This window comes from Mesoplodon bidens (assembly GCF_964165515.1).
Source record: "Mesoplodon bidens genome assembly, chromosome: 9".
NCBI lineage: Eukaryota > Metazoa > Chordata > Mammalia > Artiodactyla > Ziphiidae > Mesoplodon > Mesoplodon bidens.
In genome coordinates, this window is record NC_138166.1 from 19,688,074 (window position 1) to 19,715,278 (window position 27,205).

At 42.3% G+C, this 27,205-nt stretch overlaps 1 protein-coding gene across 3 annotated transcripts in view; it reads left to right on the plus strand.

The window, feature by feature from the left end:
* Positions 1 to 27,205, plus strand: part of HECW1 (HECT, C2 and WW domain containing E3 ubiquitin protein ligase 1) — a gene marked incomplete at both ends in the record, with an annotated part of 546,121 nt that overhangs the window by 279,748 nt on the left and 239,168 nt on the right. For all 3 annotated transcript variants that reach the window (XM_081244601.1, XM_081244600.1, XM_081244602.1), the window contains one exon: positions 17,761 to 18,085. In XM_081244601.1, coding sequence (XP_081100727.1) covers positions 17,761 to 18,085 — 325 coding nt within the window. The remainder of the gene's footprint in view (positions 1 to 17,760; positions 18,086 to 27,205) is intronic.

Genomic DNA, 27,205 nt, shown 5'->3' on the forward strand with positions numbered 1-27,205 from the left:
AGCACCTCAGTACATAAGGCATGTGCTAACAGCCATAAAGGGGAAATTGACAGTAACATAATCATAGTAGGGGACTTTAACACCCCACTTTCACCAATGAACAGGTCATCTAAAATGAAAATAAATAAGGAAACACAAGCTTTAAATAACACATTAAACAAGATGGACTTAATTGATATTTATAGGACATTCCATCCAAAAACAAAAGAATACACTTTCTTCTCAAGTGCTCATGGAACATGCTCCAGGATAGATCATATCTTAGGTCACAAATCAAGCCTTGGTAAATTTAAGAAAATTGAAACTGTGTCAAGTATCTTTTCTGACCACAACGCTATGAGACTAGATATCAATCACAGGAAAAAAATTGTAAAAAATACAAACAAATGTAGGCTAAACAATACGCTACTAAGCAACCAAGAGATCACTGAAGAAATCAAAAAGGAAATCAAAAAATACCTAGAAACACATGACAATGAAAACACAATGGCCACAAACCTATGGCAAGCAGCAAAAGCAGTTCTAAGAGGGAAGTTTATAGCAATACAATCCTAGCTCAAGAAAGAAGAAAAATCTCAAACAACCTAACATTACACCTAAAGTAATTAGAGAAAGAAGAACAAAAAAACCCCAAAGTTCACAGAAGGAAAGAAATCATAAAGATCAGATCATAAATAAATGAAAAATAAATGAAGGAAACAGTAGCAAAGATCAACAAAACTAAAAGCTGGTTCTTTGAGAAGATAAGCAAAATTGATAAACCATTAGCCAGACTCATCAAGAAAAGAAGGGAGAAGACTCACATCAACAGACTTAGAAATGAAAAAGGAGAAGTAACAACTGACACTGCAGAAATACAAAGATCATGAGAGATTGCTACAAGCAACTATATGCCAATAAAATGGACAACCTGGAAGAAATGGACAAATTCTTAGGAAAGCTCAACCTTCTGAGACTGAACCAGGAAGAAATGGAAAATATAAACAGACCAATCACAAGCGCTGAGATTGAAACTGTGATTAAAAACCTTCCAACAAACAAAAGCCCAGGACAAGATGGCTTCACAGGCGAATTCTATCAAACATTTAGAGGAGCGCTAACACCTATCCTTCTCAAACTCTTACAAAATATAGCAGAAGGAGGAACACTCCCAAACTCATTCTACAAGGTCACCATCACTCTGATACCAAAACCAGACAAAGATGTCACAAAAAATGAAAACTACAGGCCAATGTCCCTGATGAACATAGATGCAAAAATCCTCAACAAAATACAGGCAAAGAGAATCCAGCAGCACGTTAAAAGGATCATACACCATGATCAAGTGGGGTTTATCCCACGAATGCAAGGATTCTTCAATATATGCAAGTCAACCAATTTGATACAACATATTAACAAATTGAAGGATAAAAAACCATATGATCATCTCAATAGATGCAGAAAAAGCTTTCAACAAAATTCAACACCCATTTATGATAAAAAATCAAACCCTCCAGAAACTAGGCATAGAGGGAACTTTCCTCAACATAATAAAGGCCATATATGACAAACCCACAGCCAACGTTGTTCTCAATGGTGAAAAACTGAAACCATTTCCACTAAGAGGAGGAACAAGACAAGGTTGCCCACTCTCATCACTATTATTCAACATAGTTTTGGATGTTTTAGCTACAGCAATCAGAGAAGAAAAAGAAATACAAGGAATCCAAATCAGAAAAGAAGAAGCAAAACTGTCACTGTTTGCAGATGACATGATACTATACATAGAGAATCCTAAAGATGCTACCAGAAAGCTACTAGAGCTAATCAATGAATTTGGTAAAGTAACATGATACAAAATTAATGTGCAGAATTCTCTTACATTCCTATACACTAATAATGAAAAATATGAAAGAGAAATTAAGGAAACACTCCCATTTACCAATGCAACAAAAAGAATAAAATACCTAGGATTTAACCTACCTAAGGAGACAAAAGACCTGTATGCAGAAACTATAAGACTCTGATGAAAGAAATTAAAGCTGATACAAACAGATGGAGAGATATACCGTGTTCTTGGATCGGAAGAATCAACATTGTGAAAATGACTCTACTAACCAAAGCAATGTACAGATTCAGTGCAATCCTTATCAAACTACCAATGGCATTTTTCACAAAACTAGAACAAAAAATTTCACAATTTGTATGGAAACACAAAAGACCCCAAATAGCCAAAGCAATCTTGAGAAAGAAAAACAGAGCTAGAGGAATCAGGCTTCCGGACTTCAGACTATACAACAAAGCTACAGTAATCAAGACAGTGTGGTGCTGGCAGAAAAACAGAAATATAGATCAATGGAACAGGATAGAAAGCCCAGAGATAAACCCACGCACATATGGTCTCCTTATCTTTGATAAAGGAGGCAAGAACATACAGTGGAGAAAGACAGTCTCTTCAATAAGTGGTGCTGGGAAAACTGGACAGCTACATGTAAAAGAATGAAATTAGAAACTCCCTAACACCATACACAAAAATAAACTCAAAATGGATTAAAGACCTAAATGTAAGGCCAGACACTATCAAACTCTTAGAGGAAAACATAGGCAGAACACTCTATGACATAAATCACAGCAAGATCCTTTTTGACCCACTTCCTAGAGAAATGGAAAAAAAAACAAAAATAAACAAATGGCACCTAATGAAACTTAAAAGCTTTTGCACAGCAAAGGAAACCATTAAAAAAATGAAAAGACAACCCTCAGAATGGCAAAAATATTTGCAAGTGAAGCAACTGACAAAGGATTAATCTCCAAAATACACAAGCAGCTCATGCAGCTCAATGTCAAAAAACCAAACAACCCAAACCAAAAATGGGCAGAAGGCCTCAACAGACATTTTTCCAAAGAAGACATACAGATGGCCAACAAACACATGAAAGGATGCTCAATATCATTAATCATTAGAGAAATGCAAATCAAAAGTACAATGAGGTATCACCTCACACCAGTCAGAATGGCCATCCTCAAAAATCTACAAACAACAAATGCTGGAGAGGGTGTGGAGAAAAGGGAACCCTCTTGCACTGTTGGTGGGAATGTAAATTGGTACAGTCACTATGGAGAACGGTATGGAGGTTCCTTAAAAACTAAAAATAGAACTACCGTAGGACCCAACAATCCCACTACTGGGCATATACCCTGAGAAAACCATAATTCAAGAAGAGTCATGTACCACAATGTTCATTGAAGCCCTATTTACAATAGCCAGGACATGGAAGCAACCTAAGTGTCCATTGACAGATGAATGGATAAAGAAGATGTGGCACATATATACAATGGAATATTACTCAGCCATAAAAAGAAATGAAATTGAGTTAGTTATTTGTAGTGAGGTGGTTGGACCTAGAGTCTGTCATACAGAGTGAAGTAAATCAGAAAGAGTAAAACAAATACTGTATGCTAACACATATATATGGAATCTAAAAAAAAAAAAAAAGGTTCTGAAGAACCTAAGGGTAGGGCAGGAATAAAGACACAGACATAGAGAATGGACTTGAGGATATGGGGAGGGGGAAGGGTAAGCTGAGACGAAGTGAGAGAGTGGCATGGACATATATACACTACCAAATGTAAAATAGATAGCTAGTGGGAAGCAGCCGCATAGCACAGGGAGATCAGCTTGGTGCTTTGTGATCACCTAGAGGGGTGGGATAGGGAGGGTGGGAGGGAGACACAAGAGGGAGGGGATATGGGGATATATGTATATGCATAGCTGATTCACTTTGTTATACAGCAGCAACTAACACAACAATGTAAAGCAATTATACTCCAATAAAGATGTTTAAAAAAAAAAGCAGAATATAAAAATGTGTGGTCTCAGTTATCTAACAAAATGCGTAAAGAGAAATGGAAGGAAATATTGGCAGATGACCACTCTGGCAGCCTCTGAGTGGCATGGTTATGGGGGTGTTAATATTTTTTAATTTTTAATTTAAGTTTAATTAAATTTAATTTTTAATTTTTGTGTATTTTTCAACATGTTAGCATGTATCATTTTTATACTCAAAAGTCCCAACTCTGGACTCCCTCAGGTCCTTGGAATTTGCAGAATATGGCTTGACTTTTCTTGATGCCCAGGAAAGGCTGTGGCAGTGTCTGCCGAGTGGTGAAGGCAAGGTCTGCGGCCCTTACAAGACACACCCAAATGTTCAGCTCTGAGGTCAGCAACGCAGCCTGAATCTGAGGTGGGGCGATTCCAGCTAAAAGAAGTGCTAGGGACAGTCTCTGCTTTCCTCCACTGCTGGTGCTCTCAGGTCCAGAGCAAACTTTTCCATGTCACTTTCACTTGACAGGTTTATGGCCCTTTCGACCACTCCAGATTGAGAAATGAGCCCGGATGTGAACCGAGGCTGGTGAATTCATTTAGAAACGAACCGTTCCAAGGTTCTTCCTGGCACCTCTAAAGAGCAGCCTTCAGGGTGTACTTGGCAGCCTCTGTAGCTCTGCCTCTGGCTGGAAACCGCCTCCTTCTGCATCTTCTGCATCCCCTGCCTCCCCAAGTCTGATGCATGCCTTCAAGGCACTTAATGCACAGTTGTTAAAATATCCCAATGGCCACCTCCTCTTTGCAGCTTTCTGTGACCACCACCCATTAGAGACAGTGTTGGACCCTTTTGGGGGCTGGTTAAATTACAGTTGTCTGACCCCCACCCCGGTCTGCTGAGTTAGAATCTCTATGAAGTCAGGCCATTTGTTTTATTTTTAGTTTTGTTTTCTTCTCATACAGTCAGCTTTTACTGCCTCAGTTATATTGACCAGGGATCATGTGTTAAACAGCTAGCCCAGAGCTTTGCAAAGACTAGATATTCAGTGGATATTGTTAAACAGAATTGAACCATATACGATCAAAGCAAGGGCACAGTTCAGTCCTGGTATTCAAGTCCTTGTCAAAATGCCACAATTACTTTTGTTTATTTCTGACACTTCCTAATCAGCAGATGGAAACATTAATTATAGAGACTGCTTTTTATCATCTTTCAGATGGTTTTTGCATCCTGTAAAATGGAGGCTATGTGGAATCGGTCTCCCTTTGCTGTGTGTGGCCAGTATTCTCTAGGGATAGTGCTGATGTGGCAGCCAAGAAGAGAGATGGCTCAGAAAATACGCAGAAGGAACCATTCACCAAAATGGTTTGCAAGGCTTTCTAGTCACCAGTCCCAGCAAGGATCCTTCCCATGCCTCCCCCTGCCCTATAGGTAAAAATGACAATTGCTACCCAGATTTCGATGGGTATCCCAAGACAGAGAAGTATTTTCTGAGCTACATGAGGTAGCTACATTTGGTTTGGCTCTAAGCATCCTTTTTCAATGTGTTGATAACATGTCCATTGAAACACATATAAAATAGAGTCACTAGAAAGCGGTGATTGCAGTATTTTTCTTAAAAACCTAAATTGGGTAGGACTTAAAGTACGTGTCCTGGATCCTCTATATTATGTTTGGGCAGGCACCATTCTCCCTGTCAGGAAGACCCATCCTACTCCGGCCCTGCATTTGTGTTTCTTCTTGGCAATGCTTACTTTGGCAGCTGGGGAGATAAGACTCCAGAGAATACCCTGGGCTGTTGTTAGTTTTTCATACGAGTGTGACCTGGCTTTCCAGGGCAGATATAAGGCATAGTTATACTCTGATTCATTTTCCAGTGTTTGACACGTTCATTTGTTGACTGAATGAATAAATAAATGAAGATGGTCTGGGAAATGCAGTGTTAGCAGTTAAATGCCACACTGACATGTGGCTTTAACGACCTTGGAGTAATTTTAATGAAGAGTAAAATGCCGACCTCTGATGGGTGGGTCATAATTAAGCTGCTGACATGGAGTGTGTCATCTTCCCAGGACTAGTGCGGCTGAGACTGTTGCCTGCAAAGAACAAAGCTAAAATCTTGGAAATGGATGCATTTAAGACTCATTACCATGAGTCTTTCTTCCTCAGAACTAATGTTTACCATGTGGTGCTTTCTTCCTCAGAACTAATGTTTCGTCTTGAACAGCCTTTCAGAAACCTGAATTACTTCATTTTTTCATTTTCCTTTTAATTCCGCTGTCTCTTGGGTCTTTGCACAAAAGCTTAATGAGCAGTTTGAATGGCAACCCAGGCAGATGACAGATTCTCTGTCGCTGTCGCCCCACGAAGTGAGAGCTGTGTCTGCTGCTCCCACATCCCTGGAAGGATACAAAACTTTCACCTCTGATGTTTTCTGCCTGCAAGGGAAAATGGAAAATTAGAGATGTTATCTGAATAATTAATTCCAGCCTCAAACGAAAAAAAATTCTAAAATATCTAGATCATTGAGACTTCTGAGTTTCTATTTGTCCCGGTGTAGGAGGCTTGTCTTTTAAGTAATTGAAATGGCAGTGAGTGCCCTGGAATATATTACCATATCATTGAGACCCTCGACTTCTAGGCATCAGCTTCAGAGTGAAAACTGTCTTAGCCAGTTGATAATCATCTAGTTTGCCTTCTGGTGATGGCTATAGAGAGTCTAATTAACTTGTATTAAATTTTATGTAAACCCATACCATACTATTGAGCAAAGATTCCCCCAGGAACTGGTGGGACAGGCAGTGGCGTGTGTCATTCATTGTGGCAGCTGCATCTTTTCTGTATCACAGGCAAGCACAGGTGATGGTCTCAGGCATCCAAGCGAAAGAGATGACTATGAGAAAATCATTCCTTTTCTGTAGTCTGTAAAACTGAAAATACTCTCTAAAATCCCCAGCAGACTACAGCTCTTGCCCATGAGTTCAAAGGCTCCAAGCTGCCTCGATTGATTGTCCCTTCTCTTTAGTTCTGAAAAATCCAAAAGATTGATTGGTATGACAAAAGTCAGAAGGGACTTTCTGTGAAGGCTGTTCAAGAATTTCAGTAGCGAAAAAAAAAAAAGAATTTCAGTAGCAAGTGTGACGTGAGCATGTTTAAAAGGTAGTAGCTAAGTTTCTTTTCTCCGCTGGGTTGATTTTCCTCCCTATCATTTCATCACCTAATTCGTTTTTAATAGCACCAGCTGTCTCTTATTTCCTTCTTCTTCCACAGATAACCCTTGATTTAAGCCATCTCTGCTGGTCCTCATCTTATAGCCTCGGTGCTGAGTTGGTGCAGCGTGCAGTGGATAAGAGAATGAGTGACAGCTAGAATTGGAATTGAGTAATGTGGGCTACAAATATCACAGAAGTGGCCACAGGAATGACAAGGAAGGAACTTGGGAAGGAATGTATTATCCAGGATATGAACTGCCTTTTTCACTTCTCAAGGCAGAGGGAGGGATATGAAACAGAAATAAAGAGAGACCAGATGCATTTCATTTATATTGCCAAATGCTATTTATGTTTTCCTCTTCATTTCTGCCCTGAGTTGTCTTCCAAATGTGGTCTTAGGTATTGAATTTATATCAGGTCTGGATGTGTTCTTCCTGGGCATGTTGATAACAGAAGCAAAGTGCTGCTGCTAGTTCAGTTCCTCTGTGTCCTGATAATGGGTCTTTATGGTCCATGGTCCTAGTGACTGGCACCTTTGTTAGAGCTGGAGTCCAAGATGGTGCCTTCCTTTGTCCTGATAGGTGATCTGAAAAAGGAAGTGCTGACAACCTCCCGTACTCCTGCGGTGACAGCTGTGCAATATCCATCCACCCTCCCAGTAGCTTCCCCTAGTAGCTTGGCAGAAACTTCTAGTAAGTTGCTCCTGAAGAAAGTTGTTCAGTAGCATTTTCACAGCATTTGTGGAAGCACAATGTAGGTGACCCTGCTACTGGATCTTCTCCTATCTTCAGAAGGGCTCACTCTCCCCAGAAGAAATGCCCCTCTCCTTACTTTGGCATACAGGGCCTTTAAATCAGTCTTGTCTCTACTCCAGCCTCATCCCTCCCACTGCTCCTGCCCCAAGCATCCTGCCTCTGACACACTGGTCTTCTTCCTGTCCCCTGAACACGCGTGGATGGGCTTTATAACTCTCATGCCTTTGCATATATCCCTTCTGCCTAAAATATACCTTCTCCACTTCTCCCTAAAGTCTTAATTTCCTTCCTCATCAGACAAAATGAGTAGTTCTCTCCCTATCCTTTGTATCTTCCCAAACTTGTTGGTTTGTCACCCTGTGCTGAAATTATTGCTCATGCATCTTTCTTAGCACTAGATAGAAGCTAGACCAAAGCCTCATTCCCAGTGTGGTACAGATCACATTGTAAGTATTCATGTGTGTTAACATACATATTAATTGGCTCTGGTCACCACTGGTAACATTACTTTGCTATATAACCAGGAAGGATAGCCTTTGTACTGAATCCTATGGCAAGATAAGGTTACAAATACAATATGTTCCACAAAGTTGGTCTAATTCACTCTGTATTGATGTGTTGGGCAAGCTTTGCAAATGAAGAGTGCAAAAATCCTGAAATGTACTTCTCCCAATTAGTTCTGAGAAGCAGAGTATTCTGGAACGCATGCTACTAAGTGATGCAAAGTTTTCTAACAGTGAAATGAGGCACAAGTGCCATTTGTCTTAGAATGCGCTGCATGGTACGTGACACTGCCGTACTCCAGGATGACGGCAACGGTGGTGAGATCCCAGTAGAAACAGGCCATGTGTGGTACCTCCAAGGTCTCCATGACTGTGCCTTCAGATTGCCCTTCATTTACACACCCTTTCAAGAACCCAGGATGTATGTTGTTCCTTTACTTCTCCTCCTCTCACAATGCGACTTAGTGCCTACATTGCAGATGGTACTGAGGGTTTAGACTTCAGGGACCATCTGACTGGTGCAGCTTCTCCCTCCACATGGACTTGACTTTCAGAGTTGCTTTAGCACGAGCTCCCCCAGACACAGCAGGCTTCTTGCGCTCCTCCTCATTGCTGCAGGGTGATGCTTCTAAGGTGAGCGAATTGTTGTGTTTCCCAGATCAACTCTCTCCTGTGGCTCCCCATCCTCCAAGGGAGGAGGTCCTTTGTCTTGTGTGGTGTGGGAGACCCGCCTCCCACTCTTCCAGCTGTGCTGCCTGATTCTCTGGCAGGCAGCTGGGAGAAGCTCTGCTCAGCCCAGGAGCACACCATGCTTTTCTGTAAAGCTGTGCCTTTACACACCGAGTTCCCTCTGCCTGAATTGGATCACCCTCTGCCCTTGCCCAGCTGGCAACCTTCCTACCCCTCCTTCCAAATACTGCTTCGCTGTTCCGCCACCTGGGAAGTCCTTGCCAGCATCTGTCTCCCTCCCAAGCGGGACCTTGCCGCCGCTCCCGTCACTGCCCTGGCCACTGTGTCATAGTGGACTGCCTAGATGTGCGCCTCCTGCACAGGACCCTTTGAGGAGAGAGCACCGTTTAATTCATGTCTCCTCCGTACTCAATACTGAGCACAGCGTCTGTTACATACTAATGGCTCAATAAACATTTGCTCGTTGAACGGGATAAAGGAAGGGAGAAGAAAACCAAGAGTTTACTGAAAAATCCACCCAACTATGCTGGGTCCAACCTTCCAGGGGGCGGAAGAATTTAAAAGAAAGCATCTGGGGCTTCCCTGGTGGCGCAGTGGTTGAGAGTCCGCCTGCCGATGCAGGGGACACGGGTTCGTGCCCCGGTCCGGGAAGATCCCACATGCCGCAGAGCAGCTGGGCCCGTGAGCCATGGCCGCTGAGCCTGCGCGTCCGGAGCCTGTGCTCCGCAACGGGAGAGGCCACAGCAGTGAGAGGCCCGCATATCGCAAAAAAAAAAAAAAAAAAAAGAAAGCATCTGTATAGCACCCCGAACCTCCACAACAGATAATCACTTACTTTTCAGTATTAAGTCCAATACGCATGCAAACTTAGCCCCTCATTTGAAATCCTCCTGAAAGGTCCTTCTTACAGCTGTATTCATTGTCTGGCCGCATTACCGATTAGCTGGCAAATCTGATCAGGATCCTGAAAATAGGAGGGAAACACACGGTGCCTCACGTTCTCCACAAGCCCGATGTCCCTGCTGAGGGAGGCAGGCCATGGGCCTCGGGTTCCCTCGAGACTCTGCTGCTCACTTGCTGTGGTCGGTGCTGATGCTGCCCTTTGGGGGGCCTCTGCTTCTAGCGGGCAGGAGCAGGGCTGGGCAGGACCTCCCACGACTCACTCTGGGAGTCTGCATGACTGTGTTTTTTGGGTTGGGTTTGGGAGACAGGACTGTCACCAAGCAGGCGCCCTGGGTATGGGAGCGACTCCATCACCCCAGTGTCCTGGAACCTTGCTGAGTTCCGGGAGCGGAGCTGCTGGGGGTCAGGATGTTCCTCATGGCTGCCCAGTGCTGGATGCCAGGAGGAGGACACTGGTGACACGCAGACGTTCCGCTCCCCTGCACTCCCACCAGGGGCCTCCCTAGTGGTCAGCAGGGTCCCTGAGAGCTTGGGTGCCCTGACCTGGCCTGACCATCACTGTGGTTCTGGGAGATGAAAGTATTTCCCTTTCTCCTGCAAGTGTCAATAGGTAAAGAAGGAACTTTACCAACATCCATCAGGATGGGACCCTCTTGAGGAAGAAACAGACCTCTTTAACATTGAAAAGGGAAAGACAGGACCTTTTTCATATCTGGGCGTGCCCATTCATTCTCTGTCATCTGTCTGTCTGTCTCTCACAAACACACGCACACACACACACACACACACACACCACACAGGAATACCACTTTCAAGGACCTTTCCTTTCAACGTAGAACAGAAGGAGATGCTAGGGATCGGGGCTTTCTCCTAAAAAACATGGGAAGGCCCCCCTACCTCCCACCTTCCTATCTCCCCTCAACTCCAGCCCCTGCCCACTGTTCTGGCTGTACAAACTGCCCAGATTTTGACAACTTGGTTCTTGAACACCTCCAGGCATAAACCTCCAGAGTGACCCAGAGCTTCACCAAGAAATTCCAGACTTGACCACAGCGGTGAAAGGCACCCACCCAACAAAGCCTGGCAGGGCGCCCTGCCCACCCCCTTAGGTGCTCTTAGGTGTGAGCAGAGAGAAGTCATCTGACCCACAAACAAAGACTTTCCTCCCCGTAAGTGGGGCCCAAGGGAAGTGGGGCCCAAGGGAAGTGAGCAACTCTAATAGACGTACTGGGGGACTTGGTCCTCAGTGAGAAGGCTCTATGTGTTCCTAAAATAATGTGTTGACTGTCATTTTAACAAGTCCCATGTCTTTTAAATCCTGACTTCCTAGGCGGATATTCCCTGGCTTGGCTTGCTTTGCTTATTAAATTTTTCTCTGCCTAATGTTCCCTTTCAGCCAGCAATGTGTGGGATTCTGTTTCTCCTTCAAAGAAAAGGAGCCCACACAATTTAGTTTATGTAACTCCACGATACTCTTGTGCACAATGGCCAGCATAAAAGACAGGGTTTTCAACACATGGCTTTGAGGCTAAAAGCACGGTTTGGAGGCACAGTGTCAGGGACGGGTGCCCAGGAGCTGAAGAGTTGGACAGAGATGATGCTATCATAGGCGCCTCCCACTCTCCTCCTGAGACGTACACAGCCATCTGGTGGGGTCACCTCAGCCCCTCACACCGACCTCTGTCCCACAGTCTCACTCACAACAGCAGAGATAGGAATGTACGGACGGGTCTCAGATCTCAGGATGTGAGGCAGAGAAGGGGACCAACCAGGGGCGGTATTACACCTTCTCCTCAACTCTCCCTTCTGACCAGTGTCATTCGGGAACTGGTAACTCAGGGGATTCTGGGCACCGAAGTCATGTGCTTGAGCCAAAAGAGGCACTGAGATGGGTTCCTGAGGTTAGGGAACAGAGCATCACATGGTGACCCCGAGACAGAGGAGGCGGGCACACTCCAGCCTGCATCCCACACACGCCCACTCATTCATTCATTCACTGAACATTCACTGCATCCTTGCCCTGCACTACTTTAGCTGGAAATGCAGACCTAAAGGAACTAGGCAGGGACCACGCTCTCTTGGCGCCTGCGTCTTAGTGGGGGGACACAGATGAGAAGTGGTTAACAAGACAGTTGCAGAGAGAGCATGTCTGTCAGGCTCTGGTTTACTTGCACTGTCAATGACAATAATCAATAAACAATCTCTAGTAGGAATAGAGAAGAATTTTATATGAGCCAAACTGAGGACTATAGCCCAAAAGGCAGCCTCTCAGACAACTCTGAGGAACTGCTCCGGAGATGGTTTTCAGCACAGTTTTATGTCTTGTTAGAACAAAGAACACCAAACAAGTCAGGGATACATTCCTTCAAGGTTTCCAGGAAAACAGATCAGCACGTACACAGAGAGTCAGTATGGCCTTGGCACCTGGGAAGGGAGTCTTACCATGGAAGGAGGATCAGCATTGGCATCCAGGAAGGGAGGCATTTAATCTTTATTTTAACACGGGCATTCTTTACTTCTGGTCAATATGCCTTTTTCTTTAATAATTAAAGCAGATGTACAATGTATGTTTGATAGGCCACAAACAGGCTGTTCTGGTTAGCATAAAATTCAAGTTAACTCATGTACAAGCCAGAATGACTTCCCCCCACCTCAATACGTGAAAATTTATTTTATCAGCATCAAGGCCAGAGAGGGAGATTCAGGATTGAGAACAGAGTTGAAAGCAGAAGGTTTGGGGCATCAGTGGTGCAATAAGCCAAGGGGACTTTTGAATGTGATCAGAGGCAACAGTATCTGAACCCATTCGTTCAGCCCCTAATAAACTCTCTTTGTATTATGACCCCAACTTTTGTCAAAGACTTATCCAAGTAATCAGCCACTACATTTGTGATTTTAGAAAAAGATATTCTTTTAAGATATTGTTCACCACATCATGTAGGGTCTGTCCCCTACATAAAGTTAAAAATGAAGCATCTTATTAAGAACTTGGAGGGAGAAAAACATTCTGATATTCTGATCGTGAGAATTACATTTTCCTTTATCTTTTTGGCTGCCAAGAATCTCAGAGGAGAATCTGAGTCTCAATTATTGCAACTTTATCTTCCTGTGTTTTAATTTGGAGAGAGTGCTTACAAGCGGTCAGTGCCCACTTATAATCACACAGAATGGCTCAAATCCCTATTTCCTGCTGCAAGAGGCATGACCTTGGGAATGTTTATTAACCATCTGAGCTGGGTTTCTCACCAACATGGGGAGAGTGATAATTGATAGGGTTTTAATGAGATAATGTACCAAGTTCCTTACATAGAGTAAATGCTCCTAATATTATTACCCTCTTTCTTATTGCTACTTCCCGATTTTTGTCTGGTTTATATTTCTCTATTTCCTTGTACATTTCTTTTGTTGTAAATTTTCTCAAATCCACTGTAGAAAGAGACAAGTTATATAATTTTTTTAAGTTCCATTACCCCCCTGTTGGCATAACAAGATCTGAGTGTAGGATAAGAAAGCTTCAGGCAGCTACTTGCTCAAAATTAAATCTGTCCATGAACTCAAATAACTCTTATGTTCTTTCTCCTTCTAAATAATGCCAGTTTCTATAACCTCGTCTTGTATGCTTTAATGAAGTTTCCTTCAGGGCCTATGTTTTCCACTCACAGTTTTTGATTTCTGAGTGTAGAGGCAATTTTTAAGAATCACTTTCTCTATTCTAGATATGCCTTCTGTCCACTTTCTTTTCATTTCTGAGACAGCACTCACTCACAGCTTTATATTCCAAATCAGAAACGCTTTTAATGACTCTGTCAGTTAGAAATTGACACAGCCGAATCTTTTGTCTCCCTATGTTCCTCAAATTAACAACAACAACAACAAAAAAAGGATATACATAGCAACTTGTTCCTTTCCTAGAAGTGATGGGTTTTTTTTGCTTTTAAGATTCTATCTCCTTCTGGAAGGTTTTGTTTTTGCTAATATACTATAATGCATACTAAACAGATTAAACACACAGGCCTATTCCAAGATTTAAAAAATAATCAAAGAACATATCACTTAATTCAAAACATTTCCACAATTACAAGTTATTTAAGTCAGAAAGCAAAACAAGTAAACAAAACATCATTGTTGGATCCTCGGAGACAAATAGGAAACAAACCAGAACATGGAGTCTCACTTCCTAGTAAGCAGAACACAATGTGATCAGATTGTTTCCAGCATCTTACACGTTGGCTCACTCACTGGACCTACTTTTTCAAGGGTCAATTAAAATCTAGGCCCAGCATAGCCCATAACTAGGTGCCCTTGATTACAACCAATAATTAGACAATTATAATGTTACTGAAACTGTTACTAATATTCTTGTGGTTTTCTTATCCATGTCTATTACCTATCACCAGTGTAAGAGAAGATAAAGGGCATTTGAATTACTTGATGAGATGGAGAAAAAACTGGGAAAACTTTAATGATACAGTTAACTTCTTCATCATCCATCAAGTGGGAGAGCCTGGAGAAAGAAGGGAGATCCCTGTCAGACAAGATTTGCCTGAGAGATGAAGAAGAGTTGTTGAGGTTGTAAAACATTGGAATCACTGTCTAGGAAGAGAGTGGTCTTTTGTCCAGGGCTATTTAAAAGCAGGACAGATGCTCATCTATCTTCCACAATTCAGATGTGAAGGGAGAATGATTCAATTGCTTCTTCCACCCGGATGAGTCTATAGTATAAACTAAACACGTGTGAAGACCTGGGGGAAACATGGCCACAAAGGAACCATGCATTGGGAACCAACTATCCGCCTGCTGCATTCCAGAAGCAGCTGTTGTGAGCATTTGACAATAACACCTGTTTAGGACACGACAGCTTAAAGTTTGATGTTAGCCTTCTTCCTAGGTAACTTTTTTCTATTTTTTTCACCTCTGCACCATCTACTACTAACTTATCACATTGTTCTGTATCTTATCTATTTGTATTAGTCATCTTAAGCCCTTTCTGGAACAAGAAGGGACATAATTGAATAAAATAAGTTCTATGAATTAAACTTTTTAGCGCTTTTCTCTGTGTGTGCCAGATGTCATGCAGTTCCAGCAGGAAACACTGGCCTCAGGGTCTTCATGGTTTAGGGAAGAACACAGACAGGTCAACTAGCAATAATATCAATGAGAATCCTTGTAGGGCAGTGGGATTCCTGTGGGATCATGGAGCATAAAGCCCCACTCTCTTGGGAATGGGAAAGGATGTAAGGAGAGGTTATAGCAGAGCTGGTGCTGGAGCATAACCTCAAAGCAGAATATAAATCCTGCCTGCAAGAATGAGTGGGGAGGATGTGGGCAAAGCTGGGGTGGGGTGAGGGGAGTGTGGTCTTCAAGGAGCGGCATTGAGGCCGCCCTTCCAATACCAGGCAGATATCATTATTCCAGTCTAGTAAATTACTGACAAATGTCTTCCTTGACTCATGTTTCCTTCTATGCTTTTGTTCCCACCATGTGGACAGTGTTCACTGGTGTAATTTGACAGCGTCTGGTTTCCACGGAATTCTAATAATAATACCACGGCAGAAGTGTCTTCAACAAAAGAAAAGCACTCTGTAGTCTTTTTTGAGGCCCTGACTGACACGACATGGATAAAAATCTCTCAGCCTCAACATGAATGCAAAAATATCCCACTCAGGCAGTAATCTGACAAATAAAAGGTTTATTTACCCAAAAAGCAAAAGGAAGATTTATCAAAAAACTGGTAGATAGGACACCTTTCCAAACATGCTAGCCTATTCAATGTTTGCAACTTCAGTTTTGTAAGAGGAAACCTGGAGGGTCATGACTAGGAATGATTTGTAGGTTTGCTGTTGAATGACTTCAAATGTGAGTCTCTGGGGACAACATGAGGAGACCCTTGGCCATTGAGGGAGCCTGGCTGACTGCCCAGGACCTCTGTTTCAGTAGTATTGAATATTTTAGTAGTAGATTTTTATTTATTGAGCACTCACTATAGTAAGAGCTTGGCTTGCATTATCTCATTAAATTCTGACAGCAACCTATTTACAGATGAGGAAGTAGAGAACTAGAGAGATCCAGTAAGTTGTCCAGGGATACACAGCTTGGAAACTGGGAGGTGCTGCTCCAAATTTGCCCATAGTTTGGTCTAACTCATAAGATATACTTGATTATCTCATTTAATCCCAAGTAGTCATTTTTAATCTCCATGATAATACTGTAAGATGCTACTAGTGCACATAAAGTACGTGTAAACTGAAGAAAGGTTATGCTCTAGCAACAGCCTTCCTTGTTTTGGAGGTTTTACAAAGGTCTCTGAACAAAGCACCCTGGTGGATGGTCAGGTTACTGGGATCCTCCTGGAGCTGCCCTGAAAAGGCAGGGTGCCTGTCAGGTGGCTGGGCTGTCCGTATTTCCTGGGCTCAAGCCTGTGCCTGTCTTCCTGAGAGGTGGACTGGTTTCCAGGAAACACCGTGGTCCATCTATTTTCATACTGTTGCAGTGACGAGCATTTTTTTTTTAAACATAGGACATATGGTACCAATAGTGTGATGAGATGCTTTCTGAAGTCTGGCTTTTCCACCAATAGTAATTCCATGGTTACCACCAGTGGGGCTAGAAAAATTCCTAATGAAAGACTCAGATAATGAATGAATAGGCCCGCCATATGGCCATTAAGGCCCAAGACTCCAAATGCCAACGCTGTGCTTAATCAGGTTAATAGACTCTTTACAAATGCCCTGGTCTTGGAAGTTGGAAAAAGTATAGGCCTAAATTACTGCTAAATAGACTTATATAATCTGAAGAGTAGACTGGTGCTGGGGTCTGCTCCTTGTGGCTGGTAAACAAAAAGTCAATAACTTGCATTTGATTGATGTGTATAATTAGTTACAGTCTCTGGGATCTAAACTGCATGATTCAACACATTTTAAGGCCTTAATCTTCTCTTCCTGAAAACAAAAGATTTATTGTTGTACAACAGCATGTACTTTTATAGCCAGGAACCCCAAAAATGTACATTTAAATCCCAATTGTAGTATACTTTGATGAAGTCAAAATCACCCTTGCTTGTTTCAAAAAAGAATCCCTTGTTCTAATTCCATAGGATGCCCCTTTCCCCATGTTCTCAAAGCTTTCTGCCTCCAAAACAATCGAGTCATTGCTCTGCATCAGCTCAGCTAGTTTTAAGTGCTCCATGTTGTAAACAATAAAAAACATGCATTTTTTCCTCCACAGATGCAATGTTTTCTACAATAACATTGGCTCTGAGGGAGACATGGTCCTCTGAGATTGGGTTTTAGTGAAAACAGTGGTGTTGGAAGATTACTAGGATATCTGAGATCCTTATATGAATTTCAGGTGGTCCAGAGACATTCTATAGAGTGAAAAAGCTGTAAATGGAGAAAAAGTGACTGCTTCACCCAGCAGGGACTGCCTCTAATTCTGAGCTGTGTGTAGGGTCTTGAATGCTGCAGGGGTCACTAAAATGTGCAATGGTAATAACCATCATTTACCCTAAAGAAGGGTAAAATTGGATCCAATTGAATTTATGCTGGAGAACTCAAGAGATGGCACTTTGATTGGGGGCAGTCACACCTCCAGGGCCATTCTGCAGACATTCCTGACCTTCTAGTACTAAGCAGGCTAGAGGAGGCTGAGACCCCAGCAGAGCGCAAATGCACGGCCCCTTGGTGAGTGTGCATTTAGTTCTTGCCTTCCCCGCGTGAACCAGAGCTACAGCATTGGTCCCGAGGAAGATGCTCTATGTCTATTTCAAATCTTCCTAAAAGGGCTGCTCTGTCCCAGCTGGCTTCCCCTCAGCACATCCTCCCTTCCCTATGAAAACAGTGACTGACAGTGTAGCCGGCATCTCCCGCCCCTGCTGACTGTCTGTTTACCCCGACAGAATCTGTACCAGAACAGGTTCTTAGGCCTGGCTGCCATGGCATCTCCATCCAGAAACTCCCAGAACCGACGCCGGTGCAAGGAGCCCCTCCGCCACAGCTACAACCCGGGCCAGTTCCACAGCATGGCCATTAGGACCGGCCCTCATGGCGCTGTCACCATCCCCCGCTCCACCAGCGACACCGACCTGGTCACCTCAGACAGCCGCTCCACACTCATGGTCAGCAGCTCCTACTACAACATAGGGCACTCGCAGGACCTGGTGATCCACTGGGACATAAAGGAGGAAGTGGACGCTGGGGACTGGATTGGCATGTACCTCATTGGTGAGTAGAACAGCACTTAGTGCCACGGAAATAATGGTCTTAGCAGTGTGGTTTGGGCATCCAACAAGTACGTTAATTCATAATTCACTTTTAAGGATGCTTTACTATTTCAGCAAACTCAATCATTTCATTAAAACACACAATTCACAATCAAACGTGTTATACACCACATTCTAACACACAGAGGACCGCACATGAGGCTTCACCTGCCAGCTCTATTCAATGGAAAGGAATCATGAGATAGCAGGACAAGGTGTGGCTGAACACAAATGTCATTACCATTTGCAACTATAGAAGCTCTTCTGCTTATGAATAAGTTAATATGAGAAGCTTGTTTTTAAATCCATGTGTCTGTAAGACCAAAGCAACACCGTATACGCAACCAAGGTATGCACATGTATGTGGGGTAATTTCACTTTAGTTTTCAACATAATCATAGACCTCTTTTCACCTGCTCTTTCAAGATTCTTACTGCTTTGTATTCCAAAAACATCATGGATGATACAGACAGTGAGAGCAGGCACACCACAGGCTAAGGAACAGTTGTGCTGGCTGAAAGGAGAGTGACTGGAGAAAATAAATCTCACAAATTTGAAATTATGAAGAGAAATTGACTTGAAAATGTATTTCATCTATTTTACGTGGTGGAATCAGATGTGGTGAAAATTGACACATTCACGCTGGCAAATCCACAAGTGAAGGTTGTAATTGTTGGTGGGGTGAGGGGGCGGTTCAAGTTCAACAGAGGCCAGGCCTTCTGCATTCAGTGTGTACAACGAAACATTTGCACATTCAGACACACAATACCAGATTTAACATCATTGACTATCAAAGACACCAAAGGATTGTTATGAGTATTTTACAACCCGGGTCATTTTTATGATAAAATTCAGGGGCTCTAATCTGACTAACTAGCTGTCAGGGAAATTTCTTTGGCTCTTTTGAAGGTTTTGCAATCAGTTTGGTTAGTGTATTTACAATACACACATTACTGTAAAGATGGAAAAACATAATTTTTGAAATTGTTACACAACTAGTGGTTACTCAACTAAATTGGACTTCCAAACAGGTAATATTTAATTGGCTTTAAAAAATAGTTCTGGAATCGGTGTCTGAGTACCATCAATCTCAAACAGAGCCTGCAAAAGAACAGACCACCAAGCACATTTTGTTTAGTCCATATTGTTTTAAATTTGGTTAGTTGTCAGTATTTCAAAAAGTAGAGATTTCTCGCTGAAGTCCACCTTTCTAGCTTTTTGTGCAAAAGCTCTCAGTTTGGCTGACCGAGCCCATAATTCCTGTGGCTCTAGTGGGCTGGGTCAAGCATCAACTTCCCCCTTTAGACTAGCCTGCACCCTTCAGTTTTGTCACAGGCTCCTTGCAACCTATCCCTACTTTAATGATGATGGTTACTTGTTCAGCACCTTAGGCAATTATATTTTTGGCCCCAGATCTAGTTTTGAAGCAGCTCTTCACAGCTGTACCTTCCTGCAGTGGTGTCAGTGGCATTTATTTCTCAAGTCAAGGAACAGCTGGAGTACAGCGTGGCAGGGGAAAGGTGGATACCTTCATCCATGGGGAAGGGATGGATGGATCTGGAGCTCAGCCCTAGATCCAGGCTGGGGTGTAGATCTGGGATAATTGGCCCCGAGAGTAGAAGAATTCACTCGTGGATTGAGTGTAGAAAGAAAGCACCAGAAGGTCCCTATCAGAGAGAGGGGCAGAAGAGGAACTCAAAAAGGAGATGGGGGCGAGATGGAGAGGTAGGATGAGAACCAGGGGACCACGTCATAGAAGACGAGAGAGAGGGTGTCTGAGGAAGGAAGGGGTGGTCGGCGGGATGAAGTGTCCGGAAGCTCCATGAATGAACAAGATCTGGTGTTAACATGACATTTTGGCTGAGACAGAAGTAAACACGGTTCATCCTCTGAGAATCTCAATTTGACAGTGTGTTCTTCTCACAGTAGCTGCACATATATAACTGTGAAGTGATTTAATGCAAAATGCCAACACTTTCGGCAGAAGAGCATTTCAAAAGCAACTTCCGAATCCAAAATTCTCTGTGAATCTTAAAAGGTCATCGTTGGTGGGTCCTTAGTGACTCACCTTCCAGATTTGCCGTGCCTTGCTAAAGAACAAATCATAGAGCTCTGTGATTTCATCTGATCTGTCATTTCACAATTGAGGAAATGCCAAGTCAGTGGTTCCCAATGCCACACAGCTGCCTACCCTGGCTGCAGACCCCACAGTGACCATGAGGACGTCCTGGCACATCTGGGCGCAATATCACATATGGGCCATTCCACCTCAGTGGGCAAAACCTAAATGTCCCCATGAGGCCAGGTGTGTGATGCCTTCAGCTCAGCCCTCCAGGGCTCTCCGGACAAACGTGACTTTTCTCCTGCCATAGTGAATGAGATATCTGGCTTTGGAAGGGGATGTGTGGCCCTGCTCACTGACACCGTCACCGAGTCACCAGTGCTGTCTTCAGCCAGGAACCCAGCAATGGGACAATAAAAGTATTACCATTACTTTCACAGTGAGATTGCATCTGGTTGCCCTCATTTATGGAGTGGTTCCTGAACTGGAGGAGCATGATGAAGTTTTCTCTCCCCTAGTGACACAGAAAGGGGAAAGATCCTGGGGTTTCAGTGACAACTTGACCTGGCTTAGAATCATACTCTGTCACTGTCTGGATGTGTGGCCTCAGCCAGGTAGTCATCAGAACTTCAGGCTCCTTATCTTCAAAATAGAGAAATAACGTTCTCAGGATCATTGAATGGAATTGATGAGATACTGTGCATTTACTGCCTGTTGATCAATAAATGTGTCTTGATTTAACTTGTCAGGTAGCTCTAGTCTCTGGATGCATTATGGCAAATTGCCCTAATTCCCAGGCTTCATTCAGCTTAACCATGGCCCTTAGACGTGTGCTCAGTTGTTTCGGTTGTACGTTATAGACAAAAGCCTCTTACCATACCCACAGGGACCTGGAAAGAGATCTTAATTGTCAGTAAAGAGGCAGAAGCTTGTGACTTGGTCAAAAACAAGTACTTAGTGGCAGATTTGCTAGTCATCAGTATTCCTAGGAAATAGTTTTGCAATTATTCATTCAGTAATGCCTATTTGAATTTGACAAGTAAAAGCTAATTATTTGTGAGTCCTATACTTAGTGTTAAAGATTCAGCACACTGAGGGAACAGTATTGTATAACTGGGTTAGGATACATAAATTGAAGAATACAATTAAGACGTCTAACCATAAGAATGCTAAATTAATTAGAGCAGATCTATTCAAGTATTTTTCACCTCTTCATTTTACGTTCCAGTATTTTAAAGACTTTAATATCTTAAAACCCTCTTTAGGATGATCAATTTTTTTTAATAGCCATTCCTTTGACTCTGTTGGAAGGAGCCCTTATTAAAACTGCTGAAACATGAAGTAAGTATGCAATTAAAATTATGAAAATATAATTGAATAAGTAGGCATAATATGCGCATAATTCGCAAACCTTCTTATAAATTTAGCATTTTAATAAATCGTATCATTATTATACCATGCTATACCATGCTATCCCTATACCATGCTAGAATTTGCTCAGTAATTTAAATCATAATGAAACTAGAGTACATTCATGCATTTAAATTTCAACAAATCAAGAGATGATAACTCAGAGCAAAATTAAGATTTAAAATTTCCTAAAATGGCATCTTTGAAGGATCTCCATAGACTGGTGCCTGAGGACATATATTCCCTTCCATACATTTTGGTTGCCTCATCTGTGTGAGGTTAGAGATTATGGTCTGTATCAAACTGATTATTTTTTAAATTTTTTGAGACGTCTTCTGTGACCTATCCCTGCTCAATGTTTATAAATATTCCATGTATGATCATAAAGTGTATTTTTGTTGTGAATAAGGTTCACTCTATCTACCTATCTGTCATCTATCTAGAGATAGAGAATATCTTATATATAGAGAGATATAGATATCTTATACATAGATATCAACATATACAAAGGTTTAATATACGTGTATATAATATTTATATATAAATATTTTTGTTATATAAATATACAGTGGTAACAGTTCCCATGGAACCATGCAAAACAGGACACAATTTGGATATGTACAAGTTTCAGTTCATAGGGTGACTCACAAAGCAAGGATCCTCTCTCCCTCTCTCTCTCGAGTGTGTGTGTATTTAAGTTCAATCACATAAATTGTATATTCTAATTTTCTGTCTCTTCCATTTTTTGAATGGAGTGTCTCAAAATCACTAGCCAAAAATTTTGTTTTAATTGATGCATCTATTTCTACCTTTGCTTCTGTAAGTTTTATACTTTGCAGACTTGATGCTGATTACTAAGTGCATGAATGTTCATGATATTTACATCTTTTTCCTCTACAGTTTCTTACAGGTTATTATTACAGATCTGCCTGTGTCCCCTTGTGCTATTCTTTGCCTTGAATTTTGTTGGGTTTTTTTTTTAACTATTTAAGGCTGCTAGTCTCTCTGTTTTCTTCTGCTTCATATTTACTGGATCTGTCTTTTCTTTATTTTCAACCTTTATCTTTTTTTAAGTGTAGCTCTTTGTGTGTGCTTTTTTATTCTGATCTGGGTGTCTCTGACTTGTAATTGGCTAGAATAGCACATTTATATTTATTATATTTACTGTTCTATTAGGACTTATTTTTGCCATCTTTCTTTAGATTCTTTATTTACTGTGTTTTCTTTTTCTTTGATTCTTCTTTTCTGCTTTCCATTAGATCTGTTGATTTCAAAGTTATACATTTTTTTATTGTTCTTATGGACTCCTTTTAATCATAGTCCAGTGGGTCTCAGTCAAGGGTAATTTTGCCTCCCAGTGGACATTTGGTAATATCTGAAGACATTTTTGGACGTCACATTGTAGGGGGTGTTTCTGGCATCTGCAACGTAGAAGCCAGGGATGCCACCAAACAGCCTATAATGCACAGGACAGCTCCACCACAACAAAGATAACAGAGTTATCCAGCCCAAAATATCAACAGTGCCAAGGTTGAGAAGCCCTGTCTAGACCACCATATTCACCCCCATTTATTTTTTTAATCTCATCAATATCTCTTTTTCCAACAGACTAGTAGTTCATCCTAGTAGTTTCATATTTCTTTGGTCTTCCAGGACTTTGATTTTCCAGATATGGACACTTTTCCTTTTATCCTCAATATCCCTTAGTCTTTCTTGTATATTTTTGAACTTTTTTTCTAGAAGTGTTTCTCAATCAGATCTCCAGCTTCCTAATCCATTTTTCACCAAAACTCATACACTATAGTAGGATAATGCAGTGATGGATGAAGGCATGAATATAATAGCCACATGAATAGCACTCATATCCTACACATTAGTTTCAGTGGATTTCAGTTATCACTCCATGGGGAAATAGTTCTATGGTTAAATAAGGATGGAAAAATCTGCCTACATTGCCCCACTTTAGAGACTCACAATATATGTTAAAGGTTTGAGAAGCTTGGAGTAAGCAGCACACTTTACTTGGTGTAACCCAGCATTTCCTATACTTTCTTGAGCAAGAAACACTTTCTTATTTCCCAATATTTGCCTGTCAGGTGTTCCACTGTGGAAAACCACACATTAGGAGTTATGGGAAGTTATAGAATAAGTACAGAAACCCAATCCTTGCCCTTAAGAAGCATTTAATGTGCTGAGCCTTAAAATGTAATGATTTAGGATGAAAGCTAAAATTTTCTCTCTGGCTAGGCACCTGCACACAGAAACTCCCAGAATGCTTCCTTACGGACATCAACTCTTGAAGAACTGAAGTTTTTCTTGTACATCAGGCACTCTATTAGCATATAGAAGAGCTGAGGCTGTGCTTCCTAATTATGGCACAACCAGTGAGAATACTTGTGTTCAAAGAAACAATCTGAGGGAAAAGCCACAGAAAAGAGAGTGGCACTGATTTTTAGGGCCTCCCCTGCCATTTATCCTTAGATTCCCTTCCTAGTACAAGAGAACAGAGATTCTACAGCCTTGGCTTTGTACTGTGAAAGGCAAGTAGATTTTCCCCAGATCTCCTGGCCTGCTATTTGGTAAATCCATAATCTAGAGATAGTGGGAGAATCCTTGGAGATTTTTCTGAGATTGGTTATCAGAAGGCCCAAGTTCCTCTGTGAAATGGAAGCAATGTTGTATTTTTTCTGTTGGGCTTAGATAGTGGATCAATTCTTCCTTTAATTGCTTCTGTGCTCACTTGCCCATTCTGTTCTCAACAGCAATAGTCTTTGTTGTATACCTTTCTATTATAGATTAAAGTGTAGGAAGTAGAGCTCTAGTTTTCATTTTGAAAACAAAACAAGAAAAATACTCCTGGTTTCTTAGATGTGCTTGTTTCTGTAAGCTTCACTAGAACTTTGTGATTCAAAATTTTGCAAAGATCTTTTCTCTATCGTAAACTGTGGAGCAGGAGGTAGGATTCTTCATACTGGAAGAAAAAAGTATCATCCAGCAAATGCAGTCTTTTTTTGAGAAACTTAATACATCTCTATATGTTTTGTACAGAATGAGTAATGTAAAAAATTTAAATGGTACTGGCCTAAGCTAATGTTTCAGGTTACTGGTGGTTTTGCACAGTATCATGGAGCTTTTCCATAGAGGGCTGTATTTTTAGCCCATACTATAAATATAAATAGCTGCTTATTAGATGTCTAACACTGTTCTGAGACCATTACCTGTATTACTTCATATATTGCTCACAACAGACTTTGAGGTTGGGATTAATACTATCCCCATTTTGTGGTGAGGAAGCAAAGACACAAAGGGATTAAGTATAATGCCTAAGATCACATATCTAGTAATGGTACCCTAACTACTTCTCTCAAGGCGGCTGTAGGTATCCCTGTAATCACATAAACATTGCTCCTACAAAAACTTGTACCATGACAAAGGATGCAGAAAAGGGAACCCCGCAGTAGGGAGCCAGGGGGCTGCCATTCCTCAGTGTGATGGAGGGCAAGGCTTGGTCCCCATCATCCATCCCAGTCCTCTTCTCTTCTCCAGTGCCTTCCTCTAGTGTAGACTCTGGTCCCTGAAAATTAGGTCTCTCAGACTCCTGTGCAGCCATGTTCCAGATGCAAATTTGGTCCCTTCATTTAGATGCACCTGTGCAAGTTTGGGAAGCTGGGTCGTTCCTCCTGATGTTTAGCCTGTGGTTGCCACAAGCATGGCTCTGAGAAATTAAGCTTTTCTATCACGGTGTCCTAGCGTCCCCTCACTCGCTTCCTGGCTGTGAACAGGCAGCCCTGTGTTGGTGGCAGGAGCCTACTCAGCTTGCCACTAGCTGGTCACTCTCTTTGTGGGTGGAGAAGCAGTTGCTGAGGCTGTGCCTAGCGTCCATTTATCTAGTACCTAATTCTCTGCATAAAATCTCTTAGTGCATAAAATATCTGGTCTGATTCTGTTCCTGCATCTGACCCTGACAATACACTTGGATTCCCAAGCACATTAGTAACTTCTAACAATTGGCAATACATGCCTTGGGGGAGGGAGCTGACCTCTCAGCACAGATGGTCCAGGCAAGAATACAGACTCTTCTATTTTCTTGTGTGATATTTGCTATGAAGTGTTACTGTTATAATAAGGGAATGGGATACTCATTAGGACCAACTGGCAGCCTCTGAAAACGTGTTTAAACCTGTACAGAGAAATGCATCTTGTTGTCTTTAAAATGTGTGTTACTTTGCCATTCTCTTTGGTTTTTTCTGATTCCTCCCACTTACTCACACCCATCCTTTTTTCATTTGTGCCCTTGTGGTTCCTTGATATTTAACCCATTCTTATACCCACTATCTTCTAATGAAATTGCCTGCTTTCTTGAATAAATCCTCAAATCTATTCAGAACTTCCTGAGAACATAGGCCCTGTCTTGTTCAGCAGTATATCCCCAGGGTTTAGCATAATAACTAGAGTGGAGTATAAATACTCAATATACATTTAGCTTGTGCATAAATGAACACCCCCTTTCTAGGTGTTACTCTATATGGATACCTGACCATGACTATTAAAGTGAATATTCTGGTGATCAGAGTGGATAAATTCAGGAAAATACCTCTCCTTGGAGAATTGCCATAATGAGGTAAATTTCTATCTGGGTACTGAAGACCTAGAGAGCTAGGAAACATTATGCCTTTTTTTTGCAGAAATGAGGCAATTACTGTAAAAGACGTATTATGCAATCATCTTAGCAGCCCAAACAGGGCTGTGAGCACACACTGTGATTATAAAGACAGACAAATTTTGCAAACAAGTGGTTTTCCAAGGGATACAAACAGTTCCTGCTGTTAATGAGGCAGACACGGTGTTACTCTGCCTGATCGTCTCGGCCAGAGAAGAGGCAGCCAAAAATGTGCAATCGACTTAGCAAGTCACAAGCACGCTTACCAGTCATCTCACGTAATCCATGCCCCCCACCCCCATGAGGTCCCAGTTATTACCACCCCCCATCTTGCAGATGAGGACCTGCAGCTGTAGAAATGACAGTATTGGTAAATGGTGCAAAGGTCCTTGGAGCTGGGTCCTTTCGCTATAAGCTCTGCCCTCTTTCACCTCCTCCTCTGTTTTCCAAATCCATCCAGATGCAGGAAGTAAACCTCAGAATATCTCAGCTGCAAAGAGGGCAACCATGACCTAGCCCCTCTCTGCAGAGCTGGGGCTCTGGGCCTCCCCTCGGGAGCTCCTGAGTTCTGGCTGTCCCCCCAACCAGCGCAGTGGATTTGGACTCTCAAAACATGGTTGTCTCACAGCTTCAGATCCATTTAGCTCAGATGGTTCCTTTCTGGGTGAAGTGGGAACTGCAAGGGCCCCATCGAAGATTAAGGTAAAATTCGTATCCCTGTCTTTGCCTGCACTGAGAACATGAGGTCTGGAGCCAAGGGGGAGGCAGTCGGCTCGGTCTTCACAGATCTGTCCTCTCTAAGGATGCTGCCTTGCTCTCTGGGCACCAGCTTGAAGAAGGACATTGATGGGTTGCAATGTGACAAGCAGAGAAAGGGCAGGAGAGGGGAGGAGCACAGTCTCCGCCCCCGCAGCTCCTCTCAGCACTTGCACAGGGTAGGCTCTGCCCCC